This window comes from Anser anser, assembly GCF_964211835.1.
Source record: "Anser anser genome assembly, chromosome: 16".
Lineage (NCBI taxonomy): Eukaryota > Metazoa > Chordata > Aves > Anseriformes > Anatidae > Anser > Anser anser.
This window is the reverse complement of record NC_139737.1, coordinates 15,238,525-15,258,307: the sequence shown is the minus strand read 5'-3', so window position 1 is coordinate 15,258,307 and position 19,783 is coordinate 15,238,525. Positions and strand designations below refer to the sequence as shown.

Below are 19,783 nucleotides of genomic sequence, written 5' to 3'. Positions count from 1 at the left end.
AATACAAGCAAGATGACTTTTCAAAGGCTCAGAATAGGCTGAGCTCTTCAGAGCCTGAAAAGGAGAGGAAAAAGACATGTTCCTACAATATATGTATTCCTCCATGTGATTTCTGGTCTCTGCACTTAGTCCCGCAGGAGACAGGCTAGATAGAGAGCAAAGGACAGAAGCTCACAGCAGGGGCTGTGACCAAGGAGCCTCCTCAGCCACTTGCCACACCTGCAGGTGCCACTGAGCAGCAGTGACTCAGGGCAATCACCGCAGGAGCGCAGCTGCGATTTCCACGTTTCATGCACCTGCATGCTGGAGTGAGCCAGGGCTCAACGACGTAGGAAGCTGGACTCCAGCTCTCCACGATGAAAGACACCAAGGCTATGAGATAAACTGCTGCCTGATAGGAATTCACAGGCTTGACTCAAGTTTCCTAGAAACAATATAAAAACTTGAATAGACTTTTGTCCAGGAATATTTTAGGCCAGAAGAAGTACTATCTGTCCTCCTTCAGCCAGCAGTAAAAACTGGAGTAATGCTAATGCTTTTATAAAAAAAAAAATGCTATTTGGGCCCTGGACCACAAGACCAATGGGCCTGGCCAGCCCAAGAAACATGGACAAGGGGAAGCCAGTACTCGAAAGAGAAAGGCGGAGCTCTTTGCCAGATGTTGATGTCCTCCCTGAAGATCCTCAGGTTGGGTGGTGGCTTTCAAAGTCCATAGCTACAATTGAAGACAGGTTCTTTTCACAGCGCTGGCTCACACAGCTTTTAACACTGGCATGTACTATACACAATTCTGCAGCTCGCATGGACTGGTTGAATTACTGCCCCAGGTCTGCATCCAAGTTAAGGTCCCTTTTTCTCAAATCACCTGTCAGTGAAAGGGTTCCCACCTACCACCACACTGCTACTGGGGCCCCGTGCACTGCCAGCTGCCACCCACACTGCTCCCAACCCATGCTCTGGCCAAACCCCTCACACTGGGCACCTGCAGTGAAGTTTCCTGTATGTAAGTCTATGCGCTTAAAGAAATGGTCTGATTTTCAGCAGAGCTCAGCAACCCAGCCTGTCTTGAGGTTAATGCAGTACCCTCTCTTGGCTCCCTGCATACTGTGGCCCCTTTTACCTTCCTCTTCCATGTTTTGTTTCCTCTTTTTCCTGGATTTTGAGTTCTTCTTGTTTTTCAGATCCACAAGCTCCTTGATGCGCTGGGCAACTGAAAATTCAAAGCACCATTAAGTGAGCATCGAAGGGGACCAAATGCTCCCTGTCCTCCTCCCCTCCAGTGTGGTGGAAAGAGCTTCTGGATTAATAACGTGGAATGATAAAACACCAAAGCCCAGCACTGCACACAGACAGGAATGAAACCAGCCAGCCTAGCTCCAGCAAGGGAAGGTCTGCTTGAGGTCCTGTACCACAGCCAGCTCCAAACACAACGTGTGAGGGGCCCAGGACATCATTCAACTTCTCTGAATAGCTGAATAGTTAAGGAGGGGCTCCAGGCAGCAAACTTAGGCCTAAATAAACTTATTGCCCAAATACCAGCAGAAGGAATAACCCACTCAAATAGTTCAGATTACTCCTCCTTGCTGCCTGGATCCTGGTGCCAGCAGGGTGACATTACAATCCTGGGACAAGTGTAGCTGGAGGGAAAGGATTTGGGGGACAATCCTCATGAAAACCCTAACCAATACTGCACATCCAGTGAGACCAGAAGGCAAGGGTTTGCATTGCACCACTGCTGCCCCCACGACCCAGATGTGCATGTTCTCTTTAATAGCTTTATCGATGATCTGGATGAGGGGATCGAGTGCACCCTCAGTAAGTTTGCAGATGACACCAAGTTAGGTGCGTGTGTCGATGTGCTCGAGGGAAGGAAGGCTCTGCAGGAGGGTCTGGATAGGCTGGAGCGATGGGCTGAGGCCAACTGTATGAAGTTCAACAAGGCCAAGTGCCGGGTCCTGCGTCTGGGGCGCAACAACCCCAAGCAGCGCTACAGGCTGGGAGATGAGTGGTTGGAAAGCTGCCTGGCCGAGAAGGACCTGGGAGTATTGGTTGATAGTCGGCTGAATATGAGCCAGCAGTGTGCTCAGGTGGCCAAGAAGGCCAACAGCATCCTGGCTTGTATAAGAAGCAGTGTGGCCAGCAGGACTAGGGAAGTGATTGTCCCCCTGTACTCGGCTCTGGTGAGGCCGCACCTCGAGTACTGTGTTCAGTTTTGGGCCCCTCGCTACAAGAAGGACATGGAGGTACTCGAGAGAGTCCAGAGAAGGGCGACGAAGCTGGTGCGGGGTCTGGAGAACAAGTCTTACGAGGAGCGGCTGAGGGAGCTGGGGTTGTTCAGCCTGGAGAAGAGGAGGCTCCGGGGAGACCTCATCGCTCTCTATAGGTACCTTAAAGGAGGCTGTAGAGAGGTGGGGGTTGGTCTGTTCTCCCATGTGCCTGGTGACAGGACGAGGGGGAATGGGCTAAAGTTGCGCCTGGGGAGGTTTAGGTTGGATATTAGGAAGAACTTCTTTACTGAAAGGGTTGTTAGGCACTGGAATGGGCTGCCCAGGGAAGTGGTTGAGTCACCATCCCTGGAGGTCTTTAAAAGACATTTAGGTGTAGCCCTTAGTGATACGGTTTAGTGGAGGACTTGTTAGTGTTAGGTCAGAGGTTGGACTAGGTGATCTTGGAGGTCTCTTCCAACCTAAATGATTCTGTGATTCTGTGATAATTTCTGCACCTACTCTGAGGATTTGTGGGAGGCTTCAACTTCTGTTTGAAGCCTCAGGGGCACATAGGCATTCTGGTTTCTTGCCTGAGACTGGACAAGCCACAACAAGCACTGCTAAAATAGTCACAAATCAGCCAATAAATACCCTCCAGGTAGGAACTTGGCTTTTCTCTTTTTTTTTTTTTTTGAACAGAATAGTATAACAATTTAAAATTGGAGCAATAACTGGATATATGGGTTAGGTAGGAACACCTGCCTTTCCAGGTAATGCTGGGCTGGTACCCAAGATTTCTAAAAGGCAGATAAATGGCATCTATTCATAACCAAGCCATTATTCTTCAGGGTCCCTGACTACTTGCCATGCTGAGGCCCATTTATAACATTAACAATGGCTCCCTAAAATGGTCTGTACTAACATAAAACTTTTTTTTTCCTTCTTCAAAGAACTTCAAAGATGTCAATCACATCTTCAGAAACCCAAGTTAACTCTGCCCATGGCAGGGGCTGAAGTGGCTCTTTTCAGCGCTGATATTGCCATGATGCTCATTAAGATGAGCACAGTCTAGGGCTGGCATCTTTTTGCCAGGCACAAGTGAGAATTGTAGGGGGAAGATGGGCTGGTGGCTGCTTCATCCTGCTAAGGAAGGATGGACTCGTGCAGTGCATGGTGCTGTCAGGGACGGAAACCACAGCGCTGGCTGGTGACTACCTGTTTGTTGTTTATTATTTAAATAAGCCCCTGAATAAATGGCAAAACCCGCCAGAGTGCTGCTGGGGACGGAATGTTTTGCATGAAGCACTTACTGTTTTCATCGCTGTCAAGGTGGCGATAGATATAACCTTCCAGGTAAGACTGGAATTTGGGTGATGGGGAGAAAAAGGCCAGACTGATGGCCATCAGTTCCCAGCCCCATGCCAGGCTTCGGTAGCATGTATTATCTGTTGTCTGACGGATCAGTTGTATGTAGAGCTCATCCCGTAAACCTTGCATGCTCCAGCACTTGGTGACCGTGACCAAAGCCACGTGATTGCGGTCCATGCGTGTCTGGCGATCTCCCATGTAGCTCTGCACCAGTTTGAACATCTCACATGCCTCTTTTTTGATGGCACGGTTGCTAGTGATGAGCATCGGTTTTTTGATAGAGCTGCCATTCCATGACAGCATGTTGGAGATGGAGATCCTTCGGCGGAAGATGCCCTGAGTGTGCATGTTCAGGTTTTTAGAAGCCCAGTCTGCCATGCTGCTCTGGGAGATGGGCTTCCGTAGAGTATTGTAAGGGAAATGATATCCTGTGCAGCCACCGGGCTGGCTGCTGCTCTCCTGCTTGGGGTCCACCTCTATTGTCCCAGGCTGCAAAGGAGAACAGATGTGTTAAAAGCAGCTTAGCTGACTCCTTATCCTGACAGGAAAATTAATAACAGTGAGACATGAGGCTACCAGCAACTGCAAAACAGTGAATCTGTACAAAACAAGGGGTTTTGCAGAGTATGTTGCTGACAACTGCAGTTCTGCAAGAGCCTGGCTGGCACAGTCACACACTTGACACTGTCCCCAAGGGAACCTCTGGGACGTGGGATAACAGGGCTGATTGTCCAAGTTGTTCCAGGGCACCTGGAGACAGCCCAGGCAGGAGCTGGGCTGACTCCTGAAGGAGCCACGCAGCAATGTGGCCACACCAAGGCACCAAGTGTCTCCCTGCTCACCTCCCGGTTTCCCTGGAGCCAGGGGAGCCCAAGAGGAGGGTGGGGAACACCAGGAGGTGGCAGAGACGAGGCAGCCAGGCACTCCTACCTTCTTGCCTCCACCCTTCGTGGCTGCTACAGTCCCATAGCTGCTTCCTGCCTTTAATGTTTTTCCAAATTCTAGTAAGAAAAGACAAAACGAAATCATTGTGGCTAACTGCCGTCAGGAGCTTCTGAGCTTTGGCAGCCTGTGCCTGCAGAGCCTCCGTATCCAGGCATTCAAAACGTACATGTCAGGTCCACCAGGACCTTCCTAATGGAAATACTGGCCAGGCACACAAACTGGGTAGGAAAAGCTAAGACAGATGCACTGCGGAGCACGAGCACAGCTACTTTGATGGCAAGACTGATGTCCAGGTAGGATAATCCTACAAACCAAAGAGGTATTTTGGGAGGAAAGAATGACAATTCTTTTCAGGCAACAAGTCTGACGTAGTCACAACCCTGGGACGAACACCCTCACATCCACTGCTGCATCGAGCTCTGCAAAAGCAACTGCTGAGGCTACCACTGAGATCTGAAGGCCTGATGGGGATTCATGGGTCTGGGTGTCCCAGGACACTGGGCAAGGACCAGGTGTACCCGACTACACCTACAGCAACAGCTGGATGGGTGCCCAGGGGCTGCCATCTACACCGTGCTCAATTACAAGCTCAAATCACACAATTTCAGGTGTGTTTGAGTTTGTGAAGTGAGAGAGTTGGGATACCCGCATAAGCCAGCTTCTCCCACCACTGGGGCTGGCTCTTACTGTATCCTACAGAAGCAGCACGACCTCCTGATGAACATGCCCAGCCCCGCAGCGTCCCCGGGGAAGATCCAGGCTGCGGATATAGACCTGGCACTCCTGCAAGTGCCACTGCACAGGACTCAGGGACACCTCTGCAACGGATCCCTACAATGTTTTCCTATCCAAGAGAGGCACAACTTCTCCAAATTAAATTAGAATTGTTCAAAAGTACTGTTTTTGTTTTTCTCTTCCTCAGAGGAGCACAGACAGCTGCTCCCCACACACACTCTCTACCAACCAACCTTATCTGCTCCAGGTACAAGCCCACTGATCACAAGGCTACAGACACCAGCAGCAGAGACAAAGGTCTTCTTTCCTCCCAGACTCCGTGGGCAGTTTTTACATGCAGCACTTGTCCGTTCTTCTTCCCCAGCCATCTCTAAGGATAACTAGATAATTAGAGCTTTGGTATCACTGATCCCAAGAAAATTATGGGTAATAACTACTTGTGAGGAAAAGACACTCATTTTGCTTGCCTCAAATTCTCTATTTTGGATGGAAGTGGCAGCCTGGGACATGTACTGAACTCCAGCACCCAAAAAGTTGTTATAAGAAACAGACTTTTTTGTTAGACTTGAAAATCCCACATACGGCAACTAAGTGCTGAACAGCCCACATTTCACTCTGTGTTCTCCAAGGAGATCTCAGCAAGAAGGAAAAAGCCAAACAAGACAATCTTGACGTTTTTGGTTTCTAAAGGAAAACAAAAATCCTGTAAGCTTTTTTCACGGCAAACCAAAACGAAATAGAACATATGTTTTCCTGTCATTGAAGATCACCTTTAACTTGCATGCCACTCTGGATTCCAGACCTGGCCCACAGTCAACCCCAAAATACACGTTACTTCTTAAACTTTCAGAGCAAGTCAGTGTTCTCCTTTTTGGTAAGGAGGAACTGCTGAACTCATGACAGAGGCTTGTGTGGTCCAACCCTTCCCTATCTTACACCAGACATGTACCTACATGTGGATGACAGTATCAGCACACATCACACTCCATCTCTTACTGCCAGCCTGTGGCACCATCACTTCTGCTTTTCTGCTTCATTCTGCTTCTTTTTTATCCCTTGAGTTACCCCTCCATCTCCTCGCCATCTCCGAAGCCACTCAGTGTGCTGTCTAAAAGTCACTGCCTGCAGTTCTCCCTGCCATCTGCATCCTCAGTCCACCTTCCGTGCCCAGGGCTGCTTTTCCTCCTACCACTCTATTTACTCCTTCAGCATGTCGTTTCTGAGGACCCACCTCCTCATGCTCTCCAGAGGTTCAAGCAGGCTCGTGCTTCTCTCCTCTTCACTCTCTAGAGTTTATCTCTAAAATCTGCTCACTCAGCTACTCAGCTATTACAGTTGTGCTGACAACACACATCCACCTCTGCTCAGCCTGTCCTAAAACTTCTGCCCACCTTCCTGAGATAATTAATTTCCTCTTCTCCCAATTCTCATCCCCACCACAAAGGTCCAGTGTAGGATATTGCTAGTGACTCAATCTCGGTGCTGCCATTTTCAAGGTAGGCAGCAAATGTATCTCAGAGCATTTCTGAATACAGATTGTTTAGGGACTCATCTTTACCACATCATCCATCTCCTCACATCTTCCACTTTATTCTCCTTCTTTGTCCTACCCACATATGAAGTATTCTTCATTTTCAAGGTTATTTACAGTCTATGCCCAACCCATCTCTTGTGCATAATCAAGACATCAAGTCTCAGCTCTGCCCTGTCCCTGTGATGAGGTGTAACACATCCTGAAGACGGGATAGCAGCCTTCCAGCAAGTCTAAAGAGGCTGTGAAATGAAACCGCTGAACTACTATCTGTAACACAAGTCATGTGTAAGCTCAAAGTACCCTGTGCCTGAGAAACGGAAAACGGAGGAAAAGTGACTTCAGTTTTAAAAAGGTTTTCAGGTGAAACCCAGGCACTACCAACCAGAAATGATAATAAAGAGAATGCACACTGAAATCTGATACAGCAGGGACATGTCAGCCTGGCTTTTAGAGAACAGTTACACCTCACACATCTACTGGAGCAATTCAGAATGGTCAGGGAGCTTTGCTAAGTTTCTTCATGAAAGGTCAGGGACTGATAAATAGGAGAAAAGTGAGAACAAAGGGTTGAAATAACTAGTCACTTCCCATGCTGGATTGTTGTTATCAGCTGCATCCTACAGAAGAGATGCGGAGACCTGGGCTGTGCAGCAGTGGTGAAATAACTGGAAAAGTAAGCAAAAAGACAAAACCTGCACGAGGTATAATATTATTTATTATAAGCTAAATCTGAACTAAAACCATACAGCATGAAGTTCCTCCAAATCCAAACAGGAGAAAAGATGGCAAACTAAATCCTGCAGAAGTGCAGGATTTAGTAGAGAAAAGTAAGGTAGAAGTAAGAGTAAGGTAGGGAAAAAATGGATTCATTGTGCAGTCACGCTTATGGGCTCTAAAATAGGTATTTTCACCAAGAATATGCTGGGGTCATCATCAACAGCTTTCTGAATATTTCAATTCAATGCTCAGTGGGGATCAGAAGGGAGAACAGAATATAAGGTACTATTAGAATAACGGCAGCAAACAAGAGAAGATGCTGCCATGTTACCATACAAATCCTGACGCCTGTATCCTGTTCCCCACTGGTTCCGACCATCCCAGCTCAAAGAGGACATGGGAGGGCTACCAAAGGATAAACAAGCACCACTAAAATGACCAGACAGCAGATTTACAATGACCACATGAATGCCTTTTAACAGCAGGTGTAACTCTACCACAACTCTCTGCCATGAGGTGCTGTGGGGACTCAAACTGAGGAGGCTCCAAAAGGCAGCCAGACCAAGCCATGGCAGAAAAGCTCACCAGGGATTACTAAACCCACACAGTTTCAGATGCAAGCTCTGGCTTGGCTCTGTGCTGTGGCATGCTGGCAGGACACGCCAGGAGAAGCAGAGCTGCCACCTCGCTATGCTTTTTTCCCCCTCATTTTTTTCTGACCACCCTGGGCATGTTGGACACCTGACCTGACCCATCTGCATCCTTCTGAGCTCTTATGTCCTGGCATCCATCTTCACACTCTTAGAGAAAGGGTATTTTGCTCTGTTTGGACAGAGCTTAAGCACAAGACAAATAACTTGCCACAATACACAGCAGTGCTGAGGGCTTGCTGGACAGGCATACAATGCCCTCCCCCATCCTCATGCTCCTCTCACACCACTGGGGTCTCCACCTATGGAGCTCTGAAGATCTGTAAGCCATTGCTGTTCTGCAGGCACACCATTCTGCGCACAGCACATCCGCTAAATCCACCCATGAGAGGCCCAGGCTCAGCATCACACAATCCAGCGCAGACACATGAATTAACCCGATGCAAGTTGGGAGGTACCTGGGAAGAACGACGCATAGCACCTGATGAAGACAAACTCGTCTGGCTGGTCACGTTCTTTTCTAAAGAATCTATTTTCTCAAAAGTCCTCTTCTGCCTCACTGTGTCCTGCGGAGCAGCCACGTCATTGGGAAAGCTGCCCCTGCTCTCCATGCCCTGTCTGTACAGAGACCTATTACTAGCCGAGATGTCATCCCTTGAGCTCCGGTTGATGCATTTTTTCAAGTGGTCTGAATGGAACCTGACTTTGCTGCTCTCTGCTGGGATGCCACCCTCCAGACTTTCAGCATCAAGGCTGGCTTTGCTTCCCCGGCAAGCTGCTGACCTGCCCACCACAGCACGCATCTCAGCAATCAGCTTATCATTCAAAGCCGTGAGCTCACTGCTGCTGCCCACAGAGCCAGGTCTTCCCTGACCTGTCCCATGCCTCCTTCCTTTCCTTTTTCTCAAACTTGGAGAAGGGCCAGTCGAGTAACCAGAGTCCTGATGGCTTATACCAGTTTGGTACTCTTGAGTTTGCAAGCTGCTCTGTCGACTGTGGTGGGCTTCTATGCTCTTGAGGACATTGGCTTCCAAGATCCTCCAAGACTGCTTGAAGCTGTCCTTTGAAGCAAGCTGACCAGGCAGTTTAGTAGAAGCATCAGCTGTTGCAGCAGCAGAGTGGGAGAGTTTGGAAGACTGATCAATGTTGACCATGTGTTTTATGTATTCTCTGCCAGCCGGGCTGTATTCAGTGGAAGAAGGATTTCTTGCATGCTTCTTTGCACCTTGCTGCTGTTGTACACTTGGATGCTGTAATAGTTTGGTTGGTTGCAGCTGCTTCTTTAAACTATTGCTCGGTGACCTTGGCGGCGACATCCCACTCATACTCATGCTTTCAGTGTCCATATCTACTGGTGGCTCATCGTAAATGGGAGACTCTAAAGATGGCTCATCATATATAGGTGCAGGGGAGGCATACTTGGGGGATGCAGGCTGGGGAGTTCCTGTCTGGCTCCTTGGAGGTGTTGGAGAAGTTGGACCATTCATCAGCACAAGGCAAAACCCACCATTCTCTGTCTTTTTGATCTGCATAGACTGCTTTGCTTCTCCTGCAGGCATTTGCTTTGCGGCTCCAGGGCTCTGGGACATAGACTGAGGCTGAGCATATATGGCTGGTTTTGGAAGAGATTTTTGGCTGTTGGCCTCTGGAGCACTCTGCAGCTGAAGGGAACTGCTTGAAGAGCCTTGTGCCTGCTTTAAACTGTTCACTTTGACCAACATGGCTGCTTTCGTTCCTGGCACAGGCTGCCAGTGGGTAGGAGTGTCCCTAAAGGAAAAAAAGACACAAATATAGAGTTATTTAAGAATTATGCTAACTTATCCCTATGTCTATGTTAACTTAATCCCCTATGTCTGCACAAATACCAGACTGTTAGTCTCAAAGCACCTGGAGATTCCCTAAGCACTTATATCTGCTCCTCATTGTTTTTTTCCTGGAGATCCCCCTTCCTGAAACAGAAACACATTGTTGCTATGCACATGACAACTTTGAGTTACCAACAGCAGAACAACCATATGAAACAAGTTCGTCCTACTACGAGCTGCCTGGTGTCAGCAGCACCAAGACAGGACACAACCTCCTCTTCCTAAGTCTCATCAGACGGCACGACCAGCTGAAGACCAGCAAGCTGTTCTGAACTACTCAAGTAGTGAGCTGAAAAATAATCCCAAGCGTCTGTCTTTGGACTGTCAAATTACAACAGCAGTCCTTCCAGAGGAGAGATTTTCTAAATCTATGTTACAGCAAAACCTATGAGGTATGCAGGAGGTACAAAGGGCTGGATGTCCTCAGCTCCTGGGATGTGGTAGATCTGTACAGAGCATGCTTTCAGTCCGGTACAGATGCCCTCCAATCTGGTTCCCTTGGCCAAACTTATTGGCTCCACTCAGCTCTCACGGCTTTGAAATCCTTTTCTGCTAGGGGTATTCCCTGCCTCGTGACGGTGCTCAGCATCCACCACAACCCAGCAGGCTCACTGCAACCTCCCAGTCCCACAGGCACATTCTGCAGCATAATAATGACCCCCCCAGGCAGCATCTACACTCAGTCTTCATTTGTGGGCTCTGAGGAAAAGGGAAAGAAAAGGCTGTTGAACCAGCCTGAGATTTCAGGTCTTTAAAAGCCACCACTGTCCCCAGGAAAAGTCCCCTTGAATCTGGCCCGGTTTCTTGCACTCTCTCCATGCATCCACTATCAGGCACCACCAGGTAAGACGCAAGGGTGCACTGCGTGTCCCTGGCTGTAACAGAAGGTGCTCCCATGACATCTTCAAAGCCATTTTTTCCTATTTGAGCCTTGCCACTTGCTCCCACCCCTGTGGCCTCCGTGCAGGTGGAGAGACCCACCACCCCTGCATGTCCAGGGCTGCCTCTCGGCCACTCGGAGATGCCAGTGCCCGCCTGTGCCATCCTCCTCAAGCCCCGTGGGGCTTATCATGACATCCCTACGCTCTGCTGCTCTGCACCTGCCCTCCAGAGACCTTCCTCTGCTGGGTCCCGGCCCTCACTCAGCACAGTTTCTCAGACATGCAGGGACCAGGCAGGGTAACAGTAGGAGGGGGCCAGCATTCACGGGGGTGGCTTTCATGGGTCCCTGCAGCCTAACATGCATCCCTGCCTGGGGACTGCATGCACCAGACCTCGCCTGAGCACTTTCATCCTGCACATGGCCAAGCACGGGCGCTGCTGAAAACCCAGCTGTTCCTAGAAGAGCTCCTGAACCAACCTGAAGAACCAGAGCAGCAACATTTGGTATGCTTTTAAATGAGCGTTTTTGACACCCACCCCTCTGCTCGGCTGTACCAGCAGCTGGTTTCACGGCAGGGAGGTGAGACTGGCAAGGAGCCACGTTAAGGACAAGCACAACAGATCTGTTCCTTGGCTGGAGGGCTGCCATGGAGCAGCCACGGGGACGATTTTAGCTCAACACCAGAGGCAAAGAGCAAACCTGTAGGGCTGAGATGTTCACCAGGAGGTTGGTAAGTGACCGATGTGACTCAGCTGTCTGCTCTCTGCCAGCCCAAAGCAGCATTCATGTCTGGATCAGCACCACCCCTCTGCGGGGTCCCGCTTGCTCTCCCCAGGACGGTGGCAAGGAGCCCTGACCACCACGGATGGTCTCCTTGGGTGCTGCAGGGCTGCAACGCCGTTTGAAGGGCCCTGCTCTGTCACATTTCTCCGCAACATGTGTGAAAAAGATCGAAGCCCATGACTTGGTCCTGCAGGCCCTTGGAATAGCAACGAGGGACCTGACTGGGAAAAACGCAGGTGCTGCGCTCCCTTGGGAGGAAGGGCTCCCTGCGTGAGACCCGACCCAGATGGCAGCTCCTTGCTGCCCTGCGTCCTTCCCAGGGCCTGAGAGCAGCCATTCCACCCCTCACCCGGTCCTCCCTTCAGAGAGGAATTTGCACATAAAACTCAATTTCACAACATTCTGTGATTGCTTTGTCTGCTGTTAAACTATTTTTCACATTCGAAACAAAAGGAGATGGGTTGCCTCAGAGAGCTACACCTGGATACAATGGCCTGGAGAAGAACCCCCTGCACAGCCGCTTTCTCTGTCTTTGTCATTTCTTTGAGTGTTGAAACCTACGAAACCTCCGGAGTCGGCATAGCCCAGCATTAATCTGCCACTTCCACTTCCGTCAGCTAAAAAGGGATGACTTACCAGGCCCTTTTGTGCTACGGCTGAGCAGCGTGGCTGGGCAGGGAGGGCTGGGACGCTGCCCAGCCTCAGAGGCGGGAGGTGAGCATAGCCACTGTACTGCCGCTGCTCCCCAGCCTGCTGCGGCCACCATTTGGGCGTTAGAAGCGGATCAGATCCCCGAGCATTTGCCCGTGCTCCCCAGCAGCATCCCCAGGGTGTCCCTGCGGGAACAGCAGAGCCGTGCTGCTCCAGCCAGGCCGTGGCTACCGTGCCCAGTAGCTTTGTAAGTGAAGGTGATGGAATCATAGAATCACGGAATCACAGAATCATAAAGGTTGGAAGAGACCTTCAAGATCATCTGGTCCAACCATCACCCTGCTACCAATGATGGAGAAGTGAAGTCCCTGAACACTTACTGTATCCGAGGGTGCCGGCCTGGTCTCAAACACGGCATGCCATCTCCAGCCTCTTTGCCAGCTGGACGTCAGCGGTAAGAGGCACCACCGTGGAAAGAACAAGGCTTTTCTAAAAAGGCCGTTTCCACAATCATGAACAAGCTCTTGGTTCTGCATCCCGCTTTCCTCAACCCCATCCCTGGCTGCTTAAAAGACCAAGCAGAGGGGAACTGGGACTTCTTGACTTCCCAGCATGGAGAAAGGTTCAGCCTCCTTCTGAGCAGTAAAAACCCTGACAGAAAGTGGAGCCAGCAGTGGAGAAACGTTCTAGCACAGCCTCTCAGCTGTGCTCTTAAGCCACCAGCAGGAGAGACCCAGCTGAGTCCCCTGAGACGCTTCTTTCGAGGAATGCTTTCAAGTAGCTCCAATATAAACACCACAGCCCAGCACTGGCTTTCCCAGCCCGCACCCAACTCCAGCAGCTCTCGCCAGGCTCCAGTTACTGCTTCTGGACTCCCCATTGTTTGCTCTTCCCTCTCAGCGGCCTGCAAAAAAGGCCCCCACACCTCAGCTCTGCCCTTTCCAGCAGTCATTTTCCTGGTGCTTTCATCGAGGCAAATAAACGGGGCTGTCTGTATTTCAGCAGCATGGCCGCTACCGCCTGGGGTGTCCACGCTGGACATGGGGGTGGAGACCACCACGGGCTGCAGAGGCGAGCCACCCAAATCTGGGTCTGCAGCACCCAAGAAGAGCTCTGTGGGCATGTGTGAAGCCCTGCGTGTGGGTCCTGCCCCACAGCCAGCGTCATAAATGTGGAAGGAAACAAGCCTGTATTAGTGTTTCTTGTCCAATTACGAAGAACTTAATATTGGCATTACACCAGGACCCTTACTTTGGCATTGTTTACAGGAGCTGTAAGCCCCTGAGAAGGTAGAGCAGAGTCGAGAAGAGGCTGAGGTACCTTCACAGGCTCCATTCACCTGTGTGTCACACGTCCCCTCTGACGCTCCTTCCAGCACACCCTGCTGGCATGGTAAGACCAAACCGTGCCTTTCCCCACTGCCTACAAAAGCCCCTTCTCTGTCCCAGCCCACAATGCTGAGCTGCGGCAAGGGCGGGCTATGGGGGGACAGCAGCACAACCCCATCTGCAGCCCACGCAGCAGGGACCCGTGCCTGCCCTGTCCTGGGGGAACGGGACATTCCTAGGGACAGTGCTTTTCCACCCAGAGGACTTTGAGATGCAGCGTTATTGCAAGGGGGAACCCTGGGAACCCCCTCCAAAGAAAGTGGTGCTGGGAGAACCAGAGGAGGAGAACAGAGCTGGTCCACCGGCACAGCAAGGCTGGGAAAGGCAGAGCCCGCCCGCAGCCCTGAGCTGCGAAGTGCACGATCACTGCAGAGCCGCACGGGGGTAAGGCCGTCCTCGGCTGGCCCCACCACCCTGTCCCCAGCCCCAGCCCTCTCACCCGAGGTCCACAGAGCTCCAGCGCATGGCAGGGGGCTCACAGGATACTTCCAGGACACCGCCTTCAGCCCCAAGTCAGTCTCATGTTCCTCAAGGAACCCATCCAGCATTTCCAGAGCTCAAATAACGGAGACAGCTAATAAAGGCGGACTGGGAGCCGAGACACCAACCCAACCGCCCTCCTGTTGCTCCGGGATGGGGTTCCTGGGCTCACACCGACTCCCTCCAGGATCTCCCAACAAATTCAGTTTCCCAGGAGCAGCTGCTTCGCCAGCAGCACCCGTTTCCAGACATGAGGAGCCATTTTCCCACACCAACAGCAGCAAGTGAAAGCAGCTGCCATTTCCACAGGGAGGTCAGCCTCCCAGTGCTGGCTGTGCAGCAAAGGGCCGGTCTCCAGAGAGGCTGCTCCGAGCTTGTGTGATCGAGAGAGCAGAAAAAGCAGCAGCGAGCAGCGGGGCAGCGAGGGAGAGGACGCGATCAGCACGTAGGAGGGCACGAGTGCAGCATGCTTGAGGATGTCAAGAGCAGCACCCAAATCTAGCAGTGCTGATAGAAGGCACAAGAGAGGAAGGGTGGGACACAACAGGCTGCTAAAAGAATAAGAAAAAAATCAACTGCAAAGTATTGGTGAAAAAAGGACTAAATTCCTTCCCCTGGCTCCCTGTAGCATGTGCTAGCAGGCGGCCACTCCTGGGGATCACTCTGATCTCCTCTGTCCTCTCCATCTATCGTGAGACAACGAGCATAAAGGGAAGAAAAACAAATTGTCCGTGCTGCTGATAGAGACAAAAATGAAACAGTTTCAGGTGCAGGTACCTATAAAGATGTCAAATGCTACCGACAGCACTCAAGCCTTCTGTTGATACAGCTGTAACCCTGCCGAGGGAAGAAAGGACATGCTTATGTTTGTCTTTGGAGAAAAATGCAGACAAAAGGGCTGAGAAGCTGTTGCTGTTACTAGACCAGACACCCTAGCAAGGGTATTACATCCCACCCGGGAACCCTTGCTTTGGGCTCAGCTCCTCACTCACCATTTTATGAGCTAGAAAAAGGCAATAAATCTCTCCTAGAGTGTCAGACTTGGGTAGAGCAAGTGTTCTCTGCACCAAAACCAGACATGCTAACAACTGCTCACAAATGGCTGAGAGTGTATGTGATGGATGTGTTAGGTCCCAGAAGTGGCTTAGTGACACACACACCTTCCCCAGCGCCTGCCCTTCAGCATTTTGTCACAGGCTGAAGATGCCCCAAGGTTGCTGATACAGCTTGGGATCAGGCAGGGAGGTCAGGGGACCCTTCGGGGATGCTAAGCCCACTCATCCATGACCACAGGGTGCGACTGAAGGGAACTGGGTGTTGGGAGCTACCACGGTTCAGCCCAAGGCGTCCCTCACTGTACCATCTTCTCCTGACCACGCTGGGATTACCCTCTGGCCAGATCTGAAACTCAGACAGGCTGCTCACAGGGCAGGAGGCACTGGAGGTGTCACAGGCACCAGCAAAGCTCCAGGCTTCTTCTGGTGCATCACCAGATTCTAAGTGAACGTGTAGGAACCTTACATGGGGCAGTGAGCAGGTGATAAACCTCAGCTTACAGCTCTCTAGAGCAGACATTTTCCAGAATCGCCATCCTACAAGGTTTTTTCATCTCTCCCCACCAGCACCATGCACACAGTGATGTGACCTTGATCCCAAAAGCGAGGTGTAAAAGACACCTAGCGTGCTGTATTCACCCTCTCCAAATGCTGCAGGAGGGAAACAGGAACGGAGAACTGTCAGGGGTGGCAGGAGCACCACACTTGCCTGAGCGCTACTCTAGCCCTGGGGTGAATCACTTCTCCTTAGTGTGACTCAGCAGCACTCACTGCACAGCCTCCCTGGCCATTTGCACCCTGTCCTCTGTGGCAGGATGATGCCCGGACAGGGCATGGAGGAGGCAGGGCAGCCACAGGCAGCAAGGGGCACGGACCAGGGAGGGGATGCTTTTATGCAGCTCAAGTTAGCAAAGTTTCAATATGAAAACAGTTCAATTGTTAGACTGGTTTGAGTGCAAGAAAATCTCTCAGCCAAACAAAATAGCATCCCGTTATTGTTCTTTGCTTGCAAGGTAGATGCAAGAAAGTGGCTGTGCTCTGTCCCCTGCAGCCCTCCTCCGCCCTGGCTGAGCTGCGGGGAGGGAAAGAGCTAGAGCAGCCAGGCTCACCCATGCCCTTGCAGGGCAGCTTGGCCACCCCAGCAAACCATGCCATGTGCCCACCACCAGTGTCCAACAGAGCTTTCATCGACGCAGCGAGCAGCCCTGCCCTTCCCGTCTCTTTCTGCTGAGCGCAAAGGGGTCCGTGGCAATCACCTTTTGATCTGTGTTTGTATGGCATCCTACACAAATGAGGATGCTCAAGTGGTACTGCAGTGGTGAAAGGCGACAGCTTTACCTGGGGCAGGATGAGGACAGCACGTGGCAGTGACCACGGGCCTAGCAGCGCCTCGCCCCAGCACTGCACCCACCTGGGCTTGTGCAGCTTTCCCAGCCCCATGTGTCGGTGCCTGCCCAGGGACAGAAGCCACCCAGTAAATATAAACCAAAACTCTCTCTACCTGCCCGTGTCCAGCCTCTTCTCGGCGGCGCAGTCCCCTTTGGCCCTCTCCATTTCCTGCAGCAGGGCTACAGGGACCGGGGTGCTCCTGCTGTCGCTGCCGCTGCTGCCCCGGTGCTGCCGGCCCTGGCAGTCAGGCTGAGAGCGCTTCATGGCCTGGAGCTGTGCCAGGGGCACAATGTCGCAGCCCTGAGGCCGGTGCCACACCGTCTGCCGCGTGATGGCATTGTAGTAGTAGAAGCGGTTGTTGTTGTGATCAAAGAGCTCCCACCACTGCTTCTGGTCCGACTGGCGCACCTTCAGGTTGGGGGGGGGCTCCCAGCCGCATTCACCGGTGGCCAGGTTGACATACATCCGCTCCTGGGAGCGGGGCTCGATGATCTCCACCCAGTCCGAGCTGCGGGGGAATAAGAGCTGCGTTAGTGCAGGACAGGGGCGCGGGGGGTGTCCAGGAGCCTTGCCCCCTCCCTAACCCAGGACAAGCAGTGCAGGGACAGGGAGCATCACCCACTGATGCACTGGTAAATAAACCAAGCACTGGTGCAACCATAGGAGCCCAAGTGATAAACATTGGGTAAAAAATGTAAGTGTGTCACAGGGGCAGTCCTAAAACCCATTCACTCAGTTCCCTGCTTGCTCCCACCCTGGTACTGCCCCTGGCCCCAGGCATGGGGCTGAGAGAGCCTGGCAGGGTCAGACCAAGCCCTCCAACCCACCCTGAAGAGCTGCCCCAGGTGGTAGCGAGGCAAGCAGCATAAGCAGCGCTCGCCCCTATGTGCAACCCTTCCTCCTCCCCAGCGCCTGCCTCTGTAGGGCAGACCAGCACACTGGCTTTGTGGTGATGGACGTGCTGGGCTGCGTGGTCCTGATACACGCCGGCAGTGGTGCCATTGGGTACAACAGGGACATATAAGGGTGGACGAGCAGGCAGCGAAGTGAAATGTCAGCGATATTAACTCCGATACCATTCACATCCTGTGAACACTCTGCTGGCTCTACAAAACCCACCCTGGCAGAACTGGCAGCTCCCCCTCGCTCCATCCTCCCCTCGGGTTTACCAAGCGCAGCCCCAGGGCCCCGCCAGGCTCCCCGCTCCAGCGGTGGCTGGGAAGGCCCCAGGCCTCCATCAGTGGCGGCCCCACCAGCCCCTGGCACAGGCAGGCCCGGCCCCTGTGCCGCACCATGGCAGCTGGGCGGCCAGGGATGCCGCTGCTCCGCCACTCTTCAAGGCTGCCAAATCAACAGGCACAAAGGCAGTTTAACCCCAAATAAACCCTTGGAGCAGGCCAGGAGCATGCCTGCCGGCTGGTCCCACCTGCAAATCCAGAAAACATCTGTTTCTTTGTCAGAACTAGACGTGTTCCCATTTGATTTAAGGTATACCAGCCCCTCGTGCCATGGCTCAGGGGTGGGAAGCACAGAGTGAGCCTGGTTATTTCTAACCAACCGTAACACCAACCTAGAGGCACAGAAGGAACAAAGCAGTAAGTCACTGCTCTTATCGAGGACACTGTGAACTGCAAAGGGGCGTCATCCATAAAAATGACATAAAAGAGGAAAACAATGGCAGCAGAAGAGCCTAGCAGTGCTGGGAGGAGACTTCCCAGGATACAGCAGCAAGGAAGTCCAGATAGGATAAGGAACTGGAAAAGTGGGTCTGATGGACAGCCAGAGGAGCCTGGGGGGGTACAAACGGAGCGGTGACCTCTGAGAGCACCAGAAACCCTCACACGGTGGCAGAGATCACCTGGAAAATGGGCACGACCAGAGGTGGACTAAAAGGGGACTCAGACCCACGCTTCCGGGCACTTCTGGTGGGGAGAGCTGCGGCTGGCGCTGGGAGCTGAGGCTTTGCCCCATGGCACAGCACACTGCCTGCGTGAGGCTGGAAGAGGAAAGCAGGCGTGGCGTGCCACCACACACCACAGCCACACAGGAACACTTGCTCAGGCAGAGGGGTGAGAGAAGGGAGGACGTTACCCAGTGTTTACTTGGCAGGACAAAAACACCCCTCAAGCTGAGCGATCAAACTGTAACATTCGAGAGCACGACGGTTTTGATTTGTTTTGCCAGCAACCGGAGCAGCAAAGATCTGAGACACCGACCAGCTCTACCAGCGCTGGTGCTTCTTGGGAGAGAGGAGAGGTCAGCTATTTTATGTTAAGTGCAAGCTATTGAAAATAACGAATTCTTCTCATGGCACCTGGCCATGACTGAGTGTGTGTTGCTAACTATAGTCTTCCGTTTTAACAAGCCCACATTTATCTTTGCGTGCAAAGACATGTTAGTGGACGCCTTGGGTTGGTGACCTCTTTGCTCCCCTTAAATTTGAGTCTGAGGATTACCAAGCTGGAGTTTAACAAGGCAAAAATCCACACAGAACACATTGGAAATAACAGAAAGTTTGGTACAATCACATTCACATGTAAAGAAAGAGAAGGAAAAGCAAGGAGCACATTCCTGGAGCAGGGCCAGCACCGGGCTGCCACACACAAGTCTGGAACATAACATCAGGAACTCTGGAAAGACGTGATAAACACAGGATTGGAGAGAGATAAGGCCGTAACTTGGACATAAAAAATGAATTCAAACAGCCCTTAACAGGGTTAAAGAAGCAGTTTCCTGGGAACAGTTTGAATAACGTCTTTTCCCTGTCCTCCCCGTGCTGAGCCCTGGACAAAGGGGCAGCTTTGGACCCCGCGTGCCCCACTCCCAGCTCCCCATTGCCACCGCACACAGCGCCACCGCCGTCACAGCAGCAGGAATACTGCGGTGGTTTCAGTCCATCTCCCTTTTGTTGGGACTGAGTGTCTCTGGCTGCAGGATCCCCGCAGACCCAGCTTGCAGACGCAGATGAAGCCCGCACCCCAGGGCATCGCACGGAACTGGAGCACCAGCCCCCTCACCAGTGAGCGAACCTGAGCAGAGAGGAACTTTGACAAAATCCCCACTTGCTTCCAAAAGCAAAAACACATTTCCCAGTGTACATCCTCCTTTATTGTCTGAGGGGTTTCAGAAGCTT

At 51.9% G+C, this 19,783-nt stretch overlaps 1 protein-coding gene across 1 annotated transcript in view; it reads right to left on the bottom strand.

Annotated features, from left to right (window-relative positions):
- LOC310882499 (rho GTPase-activating protein 39-like) overlaps positions 1-19,783 on the bottom strand; it is a gene marked incomplete at its 5' end in the record, with an annotated part of 52,988 nt that overhangs the window by 11,985 nt on the left and 21,220 nt on the right. Inside the window, 4 exon segments of the mRNA XM_083801357.1 lie at positions 1,121-1,210; positions 3,518-4,064; positions 8,615-9,923; positions 16,763-17,158. Coding sequence (XP_083657483.1) covers positions 1,121-1,210; positions 3,518-4,064; positions 8,615-9,923; positions 16,763-17,158 — 2,342 coding nt within the window.